Genomic DNA, 15,184 nt, shown 5'->3' with positions numbered 1-15,184 from the left:
ACAGAAATAGTCGACAGAACAGTCTCACCTCTCAGTCCATGTACTAGGCGTCCTGGAGCTTTCAGTCTTATCACATAAGCTTCCTCAGCAGGTGGAGTTTGCTAAGTGGTCACAGAATTGTAGCTCAAATTTCCATTTTTTCTGAGCACTTTGAGGACTTTTCCTCCATGTTGCCTTAAACTAAGCAAATTCCATGGGCGGATAAAGATTACTGAGAGCACAAGAACAGCTATTGCATGGACCTTGAACTGTACAATATATATATATATATATATATATATATATATATATATATATATATATATATATATTTGTCATCTATAAATACTGTTTTAGAAAAAAATCTTAAAAATTTCATTCCCAATTCTCGATTTTCGTTATTTGAAATGGGGCTTCTTGAAACTGATACTCATTGTCATGTTGTTCTGAGTTTTGACTGACATCACGATTGATATAAAACAAGATAACAAAATAATAAAATATTCAAATGAAATTCTGTAGCTTCACAAAAAGTTTAAGGCATTCACCAGAGTAAACAGGCCAATCCTCTGGGGCAATGTTTGACGGTTTGTTCTCCGAGTGCTGAACATATTCAGACAAAAAGCCCAAAATGCTTCAGATGTCTGGACACAATATGTTCAGTGAGAGCATGTCTTGGCCAAGTATCAGCTCGTATCTGCCATATGCTGCCATGAACACATGTCAGCCCGACTGGCGGGGAGGGGAGAGAAGATCTGTCGTCTTCCAGGTCCCGAGGGAACAGACCCCGGCAGGGTCTCTGACAGACAGTCAAAGCATCATCAGTGAGTTGCTATTACATTACTTTCAGACTGGAGCAGTGGATTTGAAATGACTAACATAAGATCAAACAACCAAGGACGGATGAGCTACAGTAAATTTTCTCCCTTTAATAGCTTCATTTGATGACTTTTCAAAACCGTTCAGCTAAGGTCAAAAATGAACCTGAAACTAATAAACATAATTCTGCTCCTTTACATGAGAAAAGTCTGAAAGTTGGAACAAACCTCACAAACAGCAGCGTGATTTTCCTCATTCTGTGCCTCAATGAGCTTTGCCAGGAAGTATGGCTGGTCTGACAGTAGTTGGTTTTGCTCTACAAATATGCGCATGATGTCGTCATGATCTTCAACCCTGTAATGTGCAAAAAGAGGAGTAGCTGACACCTTAAAGCTTCACCAATCAATATATATATATATTTTTATAATACATGAATGAAATGACTCTTTTATATCATAGTTTTGGTTTTACAGCACATTTCATGAATGGTTCAGCCTCTCATCAACCTCATTTCCAACAGCAGCAGCAACCAAGTGAAAAATAGTGACTAGTGACTAAACAAAAATAGTAGCTGATGAAAAAAGGACATTTAACAGCTAAAGAGGAAGAAAGATGTTCTTATCAGGAGTTGGTGGAGACCAAACCAGTGCTAAAAGGAGAGTGGACTTTTACTCATCAGGTGGACTCGAGCAGAACTCCTATAGGATGGTAATGTTACTCCATGTCTTCTGGTGGTGTATGGGTTTGTGTGCTTGCTGGGAGCTATTCTGCCTCCAAATGGCCAAAAAAAATCAATGAATGCAGCTTTAACTTTGCCCAGTAACAGCACAATACATCTAGATTGTATGTGATGAAGATTCATATCCTTTGAATCCTGCTGTAATTTCACTATTGTCACATTGTGTGCCTCTACTAAATTAAATTATCACAGTATTTGACTCTTAAAGACATTCTAGCCAGCTCATGGCATGCTGAAGTTGAAGGAAAATGTTCACATGCATGTCCACCACCATGATCTCCACACCCTTTTCATTGCATTATATGAATATGCACTATATGCTATACACAATTTTAGGTTAGTTAAGAGGAAACTGAAATCACCTGGCTGGGCGGATATCAAGCCTTGCACAGTGCTCTTGTCTGTTGCAGATGAAAGCTAAGCACTGAGGCCCGGGGTCAGTCAGGCGCTGCAGCGGCACAAACATCTCATCCAGTGCTGGCTCTGCACAAACAGCAGTCACAAGACTCACAAGTCTCTTCTTATGAATAACTGATGAACTTAACAATGACTTTGAAGCAGTTCTTCACCTAAACCACCAATGTTTGGGCTGACCAGGCAGATATATTCAAGCTCTGCGACTGCATTAAAGACCGCCCTGCAAAGAGAAGCATAACAACAAGGGCATTATAATTTGGCAGACGTTGCATAAACCTCTTAACCAAAGCAAGTTAGAGTAACAACTGTTTTTAATATTTATGGCTTATGGGAGTTGAACCATGACAGAGCTATGTTCATTTTTTTACAGTCCAGTTGTCTATAATCACTGTACCACACGAAACATCAAATGTACATACAAGGCTATATTTTATGCTTCAGATGATTTCTTATGGAATAACACCATTGAACTGATTGAAACTGAAATCCGGAAGGTGAATATTCAAGATAGGAATACTGCAAATTGCACCAGTTTTATTTAGCTTTTAAAAAAGTGCATATGCCGTTATTTTTTCATACCTCATTATTTCCTTTACACTTGCCGTGGCAAAATTCGGCTGTGCCACAAAAAGGTGGAGGAAGAGTGTGTTCAAAGGCTGCAGAGGGAAGAAAATTCAGCTTTAGTTCTCTCCAGTGCAGGTGTCAGTTCAATTTCATTTCATCAAATCTAAGAAGCAACTTTACTTCAACTTTAAATAGTGAAAAGTCTAAGTGTAAGAATACAGCCAGATTAGTTCTGCTAGAACCAAAGATTGATGTGATCCTGTATAATGAAAAATAACTCTACAGCAGCAGCTCTTTGCAGAAAGAATTTAAGACTGATACAGACTGTGCATTTTTCAGCACTGAAGTGTTTCTGCATGAAACGTTCCCAGTGAGTCTGATCCACCAAGTCTCCAACCGGGTGATCAAAGAAGGAAGCGTGGGCCAGAATGTCATCCTTTTCATTGGCCAGAGTCACAGCCAGATTAGCTTTCTCTCTGGATGATCCAGGGAACCAGAGAGGAAACAAGAACCAGAGGATAATGTTAAGATGACAATGTAACACTTACTTGATGACATGATCATCATTATTATGATTACTCGCAAGGCAAGATTCACTAAAATATTGTTAAATACACCGTTTTGATGATCAGTGAACTAAGAGTGCAGATAGGTGGAGCAAATGACCATAATTTTGTATATATTAATAATCATCAAATTTATACGATTATTAGATTAAACTTTATAGACATTGCACATAAGTAAGAACCAGTATGGCGAGATAGATTGCCATCTAATCAGAAAGTGCAGTAGAAATGTGTATACTGTGTATTTCTAAATAATGTCTGTCAGGTACTTGCTCTGTGTGCCTCTGAACACAAAAATTGTTAACTACTGTGTGTACTGTATGCTTTAAACACTTAAAAAGAAATGTTCTTTCTTACAGAAGGTGAATTACATTGACCCTTCCAAAAACCGCCAGAACTGAGGGGCTAATGAGGCTGTCAATCCCCTGAGCATCCGCCGATTCACTTCTTCTGACGGTCACACTTTCCTCTTGACCACTGGGTGAAGTTAAAATCCTCATCTTCACCTGCACCGATTCTAATAAAACGGTACAGTATCATTTCAGCCATTGTACTAACAACAGGAGCAACAATTTACGACGTAAGCTGACATTAATTAAAAAAATGAAAACCGCACTGAACTGTGACTCACTTACCTATAACAGATTTTCTTCGAATAAACTACAGCGTTAGTTTTATTGGCAAACTATCTATTCCGTGAAATTAGAAATTAAATTATAGGCACTTATAGGCTCCATAAAAACTGCAACTTTTCGCCGTGGTCTTAGCTAGCTATCATAAACTCTGTAACCATAGTAACAGAACGCTGCACCAGGGGTTAATGGGAACTCGCAAGGCATTCTGGGTACTGTCATGGTGGCTCGCAGTGGATCCGAACGAAACGTTTCCTTACCTGTTGTTGTTTTGTTTCTGTCGAAATATTTTAAGAAAGCTTGGTAACTTTGGGATTAACCTGCCATCAAAATGGCTTCCACTGCGGCAGGCAAACAGCGGATACCGAAAGTGGCGAAGGTAAAACGAAACTCGGTATAAGAACGATGAGCTTACTTCGGCTAAGCTAATGCTAACAGATGGCGGTACACTCAAAATGTAATACGGCAAACTTCTCGAGTTTCCGCCAGATAGCGCTTATGTTTGGCTTTAGCCAAGTTCAGATCTTGTAGAAGAATATACACTAAATGGTTATTATAGTGTGAGGCTGATGGAAACCACATGTTCCCGAATAACAGCTAACCTGACTTCCCATCTAAGCTATTTGAGGCATGTAACGTGATTAGCCGTTGTCTACCTTACTGCGCTTTGGTTTTTGTTTAGATTTGTCTGCTTTTTGAACTCAGTTAAACATTTATGTGGGCTCTAATCTGAGGTGCGGTTAATTGTTGATTACTTAGGCTGGTGACTGTAATGAACTTATCCTCTGCAGCAGAGGGAACTCTTGGTCTTGGCCCTCCATCAAAGCGTTTGATTGTCATTGCGACTGTACTTAGTGATGCATTTAAAGTTCTTGAAATTTTGCATATTGATTGACCTTCATATTTTAAAGTATAGCTGGACGATCCTTTCTTTTTACTTAGTTGAGTCGTTCTCTCCGTAATATGGATTACTGCAGTAGTTGAATAGGGTTGTTTACTGTATACCAACAGTACCTTCCTACCTACAACACAACTGATGGAACATTATGTTAATGAATGGAGCAACATGTTAAATGACTTCTTCTTGTGTTTCAGGTGAAAAATAAAGCTCCTGCAGAAGTTCAGATCACAGCTGAGCAGCTGCTGAGAGAAGCCAAAGAGAGGGAGCTTGAACTTCTGCCGCCACCACCGAAACAGAAGATCACTGATGAGGAGGAGCTGAACGATTACAAACTTAAGAAGAGGAAGGTATGTGCTTGCCTCTCATTTTCTGTTTTGATATGAACCTACAGTATTTCAGTTTGCAGAAGTGCAAAATTTGACCAAAACAGCTCAGATTTTCCAATTCGTACTTGACTTTAACGAAATGATCTTCTAGACACATTTTAACAGCATTACTTGTCCAGTGAAACTTATAATTAATTAAAATTTGTGAGCCCCAAGATCACATGATTATACTTGAATTCTAAGACTTGTGCTCGCTGAAATACACATGATATTGCTTTCATGAAACATGACTGAATCATTGTTTAACAGGAACAAAGGCAGAAATTTGACTTCTCATCAAACTATGGTCTGCCTTTTCTTTCAGGGGTTTGAGGACAACATCAGAAAGAATCGCACTGTCATCAGTAACTGGATAAAATACGCACAATGGGAAGAAAGCCTGAAGGAGATCCAGAGGTATTGTGCCTGTATTCATTTAATATTTTTTCCTACAGAAGCTTGCAGTGAATCAGACTTTTTTTTCCACTGTCCTAGAATTCCCACTTATATAATATATAAAAAAAAAAAATGTTTGCATTGGTGACTCCAAACATTTAAGATCTTTGTCAAGTGCATTATGACAGGGAGGAGCTTTTTAATAACAATATCTAATGACATTTCTAACCTGCATTTGTAACCTTTTGTACCACAGTTTCACACTGAGCCTTTTTCCTGTTGTTGTCAGTATTTTTGAAAAATAACAAAATAAAATACAAATAAAAACAGTCTTTTCATTTTTATATTACAGGTGAATTTGGCCTGTTTTTTTTTTGTTGTTGTTAGAACAGAATCCTTAACAGTCACTGCCTAATGGTTTTAACCTCATAGCTGCTTCCTCTGGTTTCAGGGCTCGTTCTATATACGAGCGTGCACTGGACGTCGATCACCGCAACATCACTCTGTGGCTGAAGTATGCCGAGATGGAGATGAAGAGCCGCCAGGTGAACCATGCCCGCAACATCTGGGACAGAGCCATCACCATCCTCCCACGAGTCAACCAGTTCTGGTACGATTGACATGAATGTACTGCAGTGTTTGCTTTGGCTTCTGGTGGTAAAGGCAGGTTTATGTGAGAAATATATTTCATTAAGGAGAAAAAAAACAGTGTTTTTGAAGTTGAATTTTGGTGATTCAGTGTGTAAAGTCAGGTATCCATTTAAAGGGCAGGAGAAAAGGTGCTTCCAATCTGAACCAAGTAGAATTAACAAAAATATATTTGAAAGCTGCCTTTTTGCTTAAAAAAAGTGGAAATATTTATTAAAGCCTCTTACGTATAAACAGCAGCGTTCAGCAAGAAAAAGATGAACATCAGAGAAATGTGTCAGTTCACTTTTGGTTTGTAAATAAGATAAGAAAACAGCATTTCTGTTTGTTTAGCTTACTTCACTTTTCTCCAATGTGTTTAAAGAAACTATGTATAGTAGTATTTTTGATAAAGCAACTAATCATCATCAATTATGCTGAGTGGGCTGAAAGTGCCTTTGTTTAAGATGGGAAATATTGTAATGTACAAGCCCATAAATCACAGCTTATAGCTAAATGTTTCTGCTTCATTTCATATTTACAGAAAGAAAGAGTTGGAGGAATGAGTGCTTAAATTGTTGTTCTAATTGGATTCCGTTGCTAGGAAACAGCTGATTTGATGCTTACATTGGAAAACACGGGAATCAGGATGCTTGAATCTATTTAGAACCTGTGTTTGAAACTTTGAAAGCTTGATAAATGTATATCACTATAAGTGCAGATTGCAAATCTTTGATGTGTGTTTGTAGCCAACTTTTACTTTTTGACATGGCGATCCAAATATCTACCTCTGCTTTATTTTCATTTGACCCTCTGTCCTGTAAAAGGTACAAGTACACCTACATGGAGGAGATGCTGGGGAACGTCGCCGGCTGCCGGCAGGTGTTTGAGCGCTGGATGGAGTGGGAGCCTGATGAGCAGGCCTGGCACTCCTACATCAACTTTGAGCTGCGCTACAAGGAAGTGGACAAAGCCCGCACCATTTACGAGCGATATATCCTTTCGTTGGGGTTTTCATGTGTTGTTTTGTGAGTATTAAACGGTCACTGGATGACATCTGTGACAGTCTTTGTATTTTGTAAGCTTTGGATCTTTGTCATGTAAAAACACCTTAACTCCACTGTACTCGTCATGGTTCACCCTGAAGTGAAGAACTGGATCAAGTATGCTCGTTTTGAAGAGAAGCATGGCTACATCGCTCACAGCAGAAAGGTGTACGAGAGGGCGGTGGAGTTCTTCGGAGAGGAACACGTAGAAGAAAACCTCTTTGTGGCCTTTGCTAAGTTTGAGGAGACGCAGAAAGAGGTTTGTGCAGCCCAGTACAGAACAAAACCAACCTGTAAGAGACTGTGAATTCAGATCAGATTCAGAGAGCCTTGGTTAGCCTTTAGTTTCTTGTTATGCTGGAGGGTTATTAAAACATTGATATCTTCGTCCTTAGATTGTGGCACTAGCTTGTGAGCTGTGCTTGGCTGTCATTGCTTCTTATCAAACCGTGTTGAATGGTTGTATGAAATGTTTTTTCCTTTACAGTTTGAACGCGTTCGGGTGATCTATAAGTATGCTTTGGACAGAATCCCTAAACACCAGGCACAGGAGCTCTTCAAGTACTACACCATGTTCGAGAAGAAGTTTGGGGACCGGAGGGGAATTGAGGACGTCATCGTCAGCAAACGAAGGTTCCAGTATGAGGAGGAAGTCAAGGTATTTACAGTGGAAACTAGCAACTAGCTTTCCCATAAAAACCTGCTCTTTATCTCAGATTCACAAGAATATATACAATATTTTACTTAGTTATATCATGGGTTGTTTTCAATAGTAATCTACTGAGTGGCACAGATTCCTTTAGGTTTACTTTGCATTGTCATTTATTCTGTTATTCATTCCATAAATCTTATGTTCTTTAAGCAATTTTAATAATCAGACAAAAAGAGACGATGTCTGATGTCCTGTTTTAAGATAAAATCTTATAGTGTGTTTTTAGGACTTATTCCAACCCGAGTCTGTGATTAGTGTGCAGTGTTGTTTCCTCACAAATATCAGAAATGAGTATATGAACGAAAGTGCTGAGAAAGTGAGGAATTGAAGCAGAAAGCATGGTTGCAAATGAATTTAAAAATGGCCACTGATGGCTGTTCAGTTAATCTACCAGCGACCATTCAGAGGTCTTTTTCTATTCAAACATACCTTTGTGTTGAAGCTCTGCAGTGAAGGATCGGTCTGTGTGACCAACAGATGGAAAAAGTCACATCCTGTCCTCGTCACTGATGTTTTTCTGCTTCTGTCAGGCGAACCCGCACAACTACGACGCGTGGTTTGATTACCTCCGCCTGGTGGAGAACGACGCCGACCCCGACACAGTGAGAGAGGTTTATGAGAGAGCCATCGCCAACATACCCCCCATCCAGGAGAAGAGACACTGGAAGCGATACATCTACCTGTGGATCAACTACGCTTTGTATGAAGAGCTGGAGGTCAAGGTCAGTTCATCGTCATCATCAGCCGTCATTTTAATTCAAGAGATGTGTATTATTGTGTATTATTATTACTACTGCTACCACTTAACTGACCAGACACCTGTTCGATAAAGCGAGTTTACCAAATAAGCCAAGACTGTCTGACTCTTTTTCAATTGGAGGAAATTGGTTCCATAAAGCAAATTCCATAGTTTGAGCTCAGTTACTATGGAAACTTATGATGGGAAACTAACCTGGTCTGGGGCAGGCTTGCTGTCAGGCTGAGAGCGAGTTGTTGCATAACCACAGTTGTCCTGTAACACTGATCCAACAGGAAAGCAATGATTGTTAATAATACGTTTTTACTTTCTGTCAGGATCCTGAGAGAACAAGGCAGGTGTACCAAGCCTGTCTGGACCTCATGCCACATAAAAAGGTACTTTAGATTCCTGTTCTACATGTTCTTATAATCAATCCTGAAGTTCTGTTGTGTCTCTTCCTTATAATAAAGACACCACTAGTGTCTCTGTACTAAAACAGAATGCTGATATAGTTGATCTAAGAGTTAAAGTCTGGAACTGTTTTTACAAGGTTGTGATAATCGTATGTCATGTTTTCATTTCAGTTCACATTTGCTAAGATTTGGCTGCTCTGTGCTCAGTTTGAGATCCGGCAGAAGAACCTGCAGGGAGCCAGAAGGATCATGGTAAGATTCACCAGAACTGACGAGCTTTCAAAAAATATATAAAATAATATATATTTAGATCGACCCAGAGAGCAGAGCAAACAAGAAATGAAGTTGAACATAACTTTCTAGTCGAAGACGTGGTCACAGGTTCTCAATCATCACCAAAACATCTACTGACTAAAAGCCAGAAACAGGAAACTTTCTGCAGATGAACTCAGCCTGATCTGCGATCGCCATTGTTTCTCCTCTCAGGGTACAGCCATCGGTAAATGCCCGAAGAACAAACTGCTGAAGGGCTACATCGAGCTGGAGCTGCAGCTGCGTGAGTTCGACCGCTGCAGGAAGCTGTACGAGAAATACCTGGAGTTCAGCCCGGAGAACTGCACCACCTGGATCAAGTTCGCCGAGCTGGAGACGATCCTGGGAGACACGGACAGAGCCCGCGGCATCTTCGAGCTCGCCATCGGACAGCCACGACTGGACATGCCGGAGGTATTTATTACAGATTTGTTCATCCAACCATTTTTCAGGGTGAGGGAATATGAAATAAATTAATACTGTGTTTCTATTTTTCTATTATCATTTCTGTTCCTTCTCATCAGTTTTCTCTTTGGTGGCTGAAAAGACTTTTTGATATGTATGGAATCAGAATAAAGTAAAAAATCAACACGACAGGATTGCCAGTGTAACAGTGTTATTTTATCTCTCCTTCAGTATCTTTGCTTCATGGCCGAAATGCATTTAGTCACTTTCATTCTGTATCTGTTATCTATTCAGGTGCTGTGGAAGTCCTACATTGACTTTGAGATTGAGCAGGAGGAGTTTGGAAACACCAGAAACCTTTACAAAAGGCTGCTGCAGCGCACTCAGCACGTCAAGGTGAGAACTGCATCGTGGCTTTCACCTGGAAAAAATGCTTTCCAAACCTGGAAAGAACTGGAATTCAGACGCCGAGGTTTTACAATCAATGTGGAAATCTGATTGATTGATCTGTGATTTATATTCTCCACCAACCAAACCGTTACTCATCCTCCTCCTCCCTTGCAGGTTTGGATCAGCTACGCCAAGTTCGAGCTGTCCATCGACAGCCCCGACAGGCTGCAGAAGTGCCGGCAGATCTTCGAGGAGGCCAACAAGAGCCTGAGGAGCTGCGAGGAGAAGGAGGAGCGGCTGATGCTGCTCGAGTCCTGGAGCGACTTTGAGAAGGAGTTCGGCTCCGACAGCACGATGGAGAGAGTCAGGAAGCTGCTGCCAGAGAAGGTGAAGAAGAGGAGGAAGCTGACGGCCGAGGACGGGGTAAGAACTGGATGTCAACTGGTGAACAGCTGTGGTGTCATAGTGTCCATCGTTCTACGGTTCCACCTTTTCAGTCAATAAATAGTTGAGAGGTTACAATTAAAATGAATAATCGTAACTTCAGTTTTTAATTCACTGATTGGCTGTTGATGAGAGTTTGCAGCTCGAGTAGCTAAAACTTCATGTTTAAACTTCAACTTCTGCTCTTCCTCATTTAACCACTATGATGACATTTAAACAACTTTTGGTCTTTAATTTGAGAAGGGCTCTGGTATCTTAGACTCAGCTCAGTTAATCTTTAGCACAACTTAGTTTAAATCTAAAATAATATTGATGTGATTTTGAGAAACCTCGAATCATTTTTGATTATTTAATTTGATTTACTTTAACCAGTTCTTTTTTTTTTATTTAAATCTAAGATTTACTGTTCTGTTTTTTTAAAATAACCTTGAAAATTCATCTCAAAGATAGTGTATGTGTTTTATCTATGAGGACAGTACGAAGGTCAAATCAATAAATCTGTAGAAACTGATCTATTTCATGAGCAAGTCAACAAAAGTTTTCTGAACAGAATGTGTAAATATGAAATGTTTGCCTTGCATTAATCTGATGGAAAACAAATAGAACAGATAAAGATTTTAGAATATTTTGGCAAAGCTGTTCTATAACGCCCTGCCATCAAATTGGATTTTATAAAACTGCACTAAATATTCAAGTTAAATCAAGTTACAGTCAATTTCTTTTAGCAAAGAAAAAAACTTATCTGGTTAAAGCTTCTCAAAAATGAATTTACTGCTTTTCAGTGTTTTTATATCCTGGGTCAGGGTAAACTGAGTGTCTCCCTGGTTTTTTCTAATTTCTAATTTTTTTCACAGTTTTTACATTTTAGTCACATTGACTTATTAGATAAAAATGAGATGAATCAGTAATCAGAATAACCCTGAGCTGCAGTCAGTCACAGACATTAATCACAATCTCTTCTCCTGATTCTTTCAGTCGGATGCAGGTTGGGAGGAGTACTACGACTACATCTTCCCAGAGGATGCTGCCAACCAGCCCAACCTCAAACTGCTGGCCATGGCAAAGATGTGGAAGAGGCAGCAGGTAGTGGACAAGGAGGTTCCAGAAGTCGAAGAGACGACACCGCTGTCCTCCGACCCTGCAGCCCCTCCTGAAAAACTGCCTGAAAACGACTCCGAGGGAAACACGGCGGCCGAAGCAGAACAGAAGACGTACGACGATCGAGACGATGAAGACAGTAGCAGTAGCAGTAGCAGCAGCAGCAGCAGCAGCAGCAGCAGCAGCAGCGAGAGTGACAGTAATGACGAAGATGATGGAGAGAAGGAGGCAAAAGAAAGCAGGAGCGGAGATGACGAAAAAGATTAGATTCACGTTTTGCAGGAAAGTTTCCCCGCTGAGGAACACGAGGGGAGCGACGTTCATCGTGGACTTAATTTTCTACTGATACTTTTCTAACAAAAACAAAAGCATCTCATGAGCAGTCTTTATTGTACGACCATGTTTTCTTTGTCACTATGCCATTATACGTACATCAATTCAAACTCGCCTGTTGTCTTATTTCTCAGTGAAATGTTAATTTAGAATTTACAGGATAGGAAACTGGAATTTGTACAATCGGTGGCTCTCTGACTAATCACTGAGAGACGGTAAGAAGCCTCTGACAGTTTAATTATGTACAATGTAACTGAGCAGGACCTGTAGTTGCGTAGAATTCACATGTGATTATCAGGATGCAGAGAGCCACAGTCTACTGTTATTCAATGTCTTCTGGTCGGACAGGATGTGGCAGCGGGATGATCGACTTCTTCTCTGTGTCTCTGGACAGAGCTTTCCTCATATCTGCAGGAAGAAGAAACAGAAATGGTTTTAAAACCAGTCTCAGCTATTGGAGGAACAGCGCCCTCTGCTGCCCAGTGTTGTAAAGACAGGCAGCACAGAGTTTGTTTATAGTGTGACACATGAAAGTCATTAAAAGGGTCAGTTCATCAAATACAGTAAAATATTAATGTGCCTCCAGCAGTATGGATCCATGCTTTGTCAGGTTTTCTGAAACTTCTGCTGAAGCCCAAATACAGTGAAGGTGAAGAAAATGTCTGTGCTGCGCAAAGCTCTGAAAATTAAAAAGAAACCTCAACAGCAAATTTGCCTTTGCAGAAAAATGACCGTTATAATCCAGAGAATGATGTCAACAGTTTTATGTGTCAAGTAGCACAAACAATTCCATTGACCTCCATCGTATTAAGTCAGCAGAAATCTAAGACTGACACCTTGAAACCTCTGCAAATAAATATGCCACAAAAGGGAAGTGAGAAATGTTTTTAATGATTTGAGTGAACTAACCCATTAAATGCTGAACATTTGGCCTCCAAGATATAAACATCGCTTGTTGTGTGTCTGCAGCCCTACAGCAGCTTTTTTTAATGGTCACATGATCCTATTCATGATCATTATATTTAATTAGTTTTTGGTCCTTTGGGTTTCAGTTTGAACAGTTAAGGTTTTGGGTGTTGGGGAGAGAACTCTCAAGTGTCGAGCCTTCACACCAGCACCTGAACACACCACAGTGGCACAGACTTTCCAAAACTTTCAGCGACATTATCACTCAGAGGTCACTGAGCTCAGTGTTTGAACCAAATCAAGCAGGCTGATAGTTGCAGTGTACTGAAATTAATTTGAAAACTGATGATTTAAAAATGGCTCAAAAACACTAGTATTGGTCCTTCAAGTTTTCCTTCTAGGGATCAGTTAGATTTTTTTGAAAAATCCACCTTTCACAGAAAACCTTTATTAAAAATCCTGTATTTTCCCCCCTAATTATCTGGTTTCAGTTTCTCCTCTCACCGTATGCGTCTTCATCTGGTTCTCCGTTGCTGGCTGAGTAATACTCGATCACTGTCCTGTAGACGCTGTAGCCCAGACGTTTATACATGTTCACCGCAACTTGGTTGGAGACTCGCACAAAGAGATCCACGAAGAATCCGCCCTTCCTACAACACAATACAACATTAAACTCCTCCGTGATGACTGTCCAGTATGGGCTGTGTGCTGTGTGATGGTACAAACCTCTCTGAGATTTCCTCTAACATCTCCATGAGTTTGGCTGCGAGGCCGAGTCTTCTGAACTCAGGGGCGACAGACAGAGCGGTGACGTGACCGTGCCACTCCTCCCGAGCCACAGATCCCTCCGCCTTCCCCATGACTGTCAACAAACAACGAGTCACATGAGCTTTACGGAGGGTTTATTTTACCAAACAAGAACACAGGAATATGGTGGTGAAGAGAACTGTGTGGCTGTTCTGTAGGATTAACAACATGAACTTGTCATTGTAAAGAACAATCGCCCTGACCACTCAACCATCTTAAACATTAAAATATTAAAATTTAGAAGAACTTACTGTAGCCCATCAGTTCACCACCAGGAGCCTCAGCAACAATAAAGTACTCCGGCCAGTGAGCCAGGTACTGGAGGTAGAAAGGGATCCCATACTGAAGGTCAAAGGTCAAAGAAAACTACATACTTATGACATAAAAACAGTAATATTAGAAACACCAATCCGTGTAACTCAATGCAGCTCAACAATAGATGCAATTATTAAACAACTGATTGTAAATTATGATTGTAAAGTCTGGCATACACCAGACCAAGAGATAGAAAGATGGGAGATTTATAATATATTCACAATATGAAAATGAACTACATATGAAATGACAAACTAATGTTAGCTAGGATCTGACTTTCATCGTAAAATGAAGGATACAGTTTCTGTCAAGGGGTCCAGGTTGCTGTTGGACAAAACAAAAACATCAGGGTTCATGTTTACTCAGTGAAGACTTGTATGAAGACACAAACAAACCAAACACAATCGAATAATTTAATCTTCCCTTATGTAACGTTATTCACGAACACTGCCGTAAACATTTAAACAACTTGTCTGAACTGTTCGCTAACGTCCTAGCTTGTTCACCTAGCCATGCCAGATGCTAGCTTAGCTATCTAGCTGGGTAAACAGGCAAAGATTATATTTTTTACTAAAACGACAAAACGTTGACTAACCAAATTAGTGCCGATTTTTCCAGAGGATGCTAACGATTCATAGAGTGTTTCAGTCAAGCATGAATAAGTATGCTTTTTACAAAAAAGAGATGGGACTACTATATTCTCTATTTTTTTAAAAGGAGTTTGGGACAGTATTCTTTCCAGCAAAATCCATCTGTGTTCATACTGGTTAGCCTGCTAATGCTGCTGGACACCAAACACAGGATGTGCGGATAAGTCTGCCACATAAACATAAGATAACAGGTTCCTGAATGTAACACATACGGTAAAATTGACAAGATTTCACTCACATGTTGTTGAATTTAAATAAATCATCGCAGGTAAACGGTCTTAATGTTGTCATCTTGACTTGGTGCTCTGTGTCCTTTCACCTCATAGAGGAAAAGAGACATCGGCTCATTTTAAAAGGCAAAAAGAAAAAGTGTAGCGCCCCCTGCTGAAACGGAGGTACTACATTTAGAAAACAATGTTGGGAACAAATACTATCATTTGTGTAATGTGTTTTTATATGTGTTTGGCCTGTTCTGAGTATTTTTACGTTGCATTTTAAAAAGGTATAAATCATCTTTCATTGTTATTGTTTAAAACATCTACAGCAGTAAAAGGCCATGCACAATATTAATCCACAAACATCAGATATAATAGCAAAACACATTGCTAA

The 15,184-nt window shown here is 39.9% G+C and overlaps 3 protein-coding genes across 3 annotated transcripts in view; 1 reads left to right on the top strand and 2 right to left on the bottom strand.

Moving 5' to 3' along the window:
• The window catches only part of cfap61 (cilia and flagella associated protein 61), a 34,933-nt gene extending 31,349 nt beyond the window's left edge, over positions 1-3,584 (bottom strand). Inside the window, exons 1-6 of the mRNA XM_041959204.1 lie at positions 3,442-3,584; positions 2,844-2,994; positions 2,534-2,610; positions 2,107-2,174; positions 1,900-2,020; positions 1,026-1,152 (exon numbers count right to left, since the gene is read on the bottom strand). Coding sequence (XP_041815138.1) covers positions 1,026-1,152; positions 1,900-2,020; positions 2,107-2,174; positions 2,534-2,610; positions 2,844-2,994; positions 3,442-3,584 — 687 coding nt within the window. The remainder of the gene's footprint in view (positions 1-1,025; positions 1,153-1,899; positions 2,021-2,106; positions 2,175-2,533; positions 2,611-2,843; positions 2,995-3,441) is intronic.
• A 356-nt stretch (positions 3,585-3,940) lies between these two features.
• Positions 3,941-12,807, top strand: crnkl1 (crooked neck pre-mRNA splicing factor 1). The gene is made up of 14 exons (XM_041958309.1): positions 3,941-4,095; positions 4,812-4,964; positions 5,308-5,399; positions 5,830-5,988; positions 6,833-6,999; positions 7,132-7,310; positions 7,539-7,709; positions 8,294-8,485; positions 8,838-8,897; positions 9,087-9,167; positions 9,402-9,641; positions 9,927-10,028; positions 10,197-10,445; positions 11,442-12,807. Exons 1-14 carry the CDS (start codon positions 4,048-4,050, stop codon positions 11,829-11,831), a joined length of 2,283 nt encoding a protein of 760 aa, XP_041814243.1. The 5' UTR covers positions 3,941-4,047; the 3' UTR covers positions 11,832-12,807.
• naa20 (N-alpha-acetyltransferase 20, NatB catalytic subunit) lies at positions 11,919-14,887 on the bottom strand. The gene is made up of 6 exons (XM_041958310.1): positions 14,814-14,887; positions 14,225-14,249; positions 13,862-13,952; positions 13,530-13,665; positions 13,308-13,453; positions 11,919-12,305 (listed from the first exon to the last, which is right to left on the bottom strand). The coding sequence occupies exons 1-6, from the start codon at positions 14,864-14,866 to the stop codon at positions 12,220-12,222; spliced, it is 537 nt and encodes a 178-aa protein (XP_041814244.1). The 5' UTR covers positions 14,867-14,887; the 3' UTR covers positions 11,919-12,219.
• Positions 14,888-15,184: the final 297 nt, after the last annotated feature.

Source organism: Chelmon rostratus, chromosome 18 (genome assembly GCF_017976325.1).
Source record: "Chelmon rostratus isolate fCheRos1 chromosome 18, fCheRos1.pri, whole genome shotgun sequence".
Lineage (NCBI taxonomy): Eukaryota > Metazoa > Chordata > Actinopteri > Chaetodontiformes > Chaetodontidae > Chelmon > Chelmon rostratus.
This window is presented reverse-complemented; position numbering and strand designations above follow the sequence as displayed.

Coding starts and splice junctions, on each gene's coding strand:
- crnkl1 (XM_041958309.1), top strand. CDS start 4,048: ATGGCTTCCACTGCGGCAGGCAAACAGCGGATACCGAAAGTGGCGAAG. Junction 9,168..9,401: donor AGGGAGCCAGAAGGATCATG/GTAAGATTCACC, acceptor TTCTCCTCTCAG/GGTACAGCCATCGGTAAATG. Junction 9,642..9,926: donor CACGACTGGACATGCCGGAG/GTATTTATTACA, acceptor TTATCTATTCAG/GTGCTGTGGAAGTCCTACAT.
- naa20 (XM_041958310.1), bottom strand. CDS start 14,866: ATGACAACATTAAGACCGTTTACCTGCGATGATTTATTTAAATTCAAC. Junction 13,953..14,224: donor TGGACCCCTTGACAGAAACT/GTATCCTTCATT, acceptor TTTGACCTTCAG/TATGGGATCCCTTTCTACCT. Junction 13,454..13,529: donor TTAGAGGAAATCTCAGAGAG/GTTTGTACCATC, acceptor ATTGTGTTGTAG/GAAGGGCGGATTCTTCGTGG.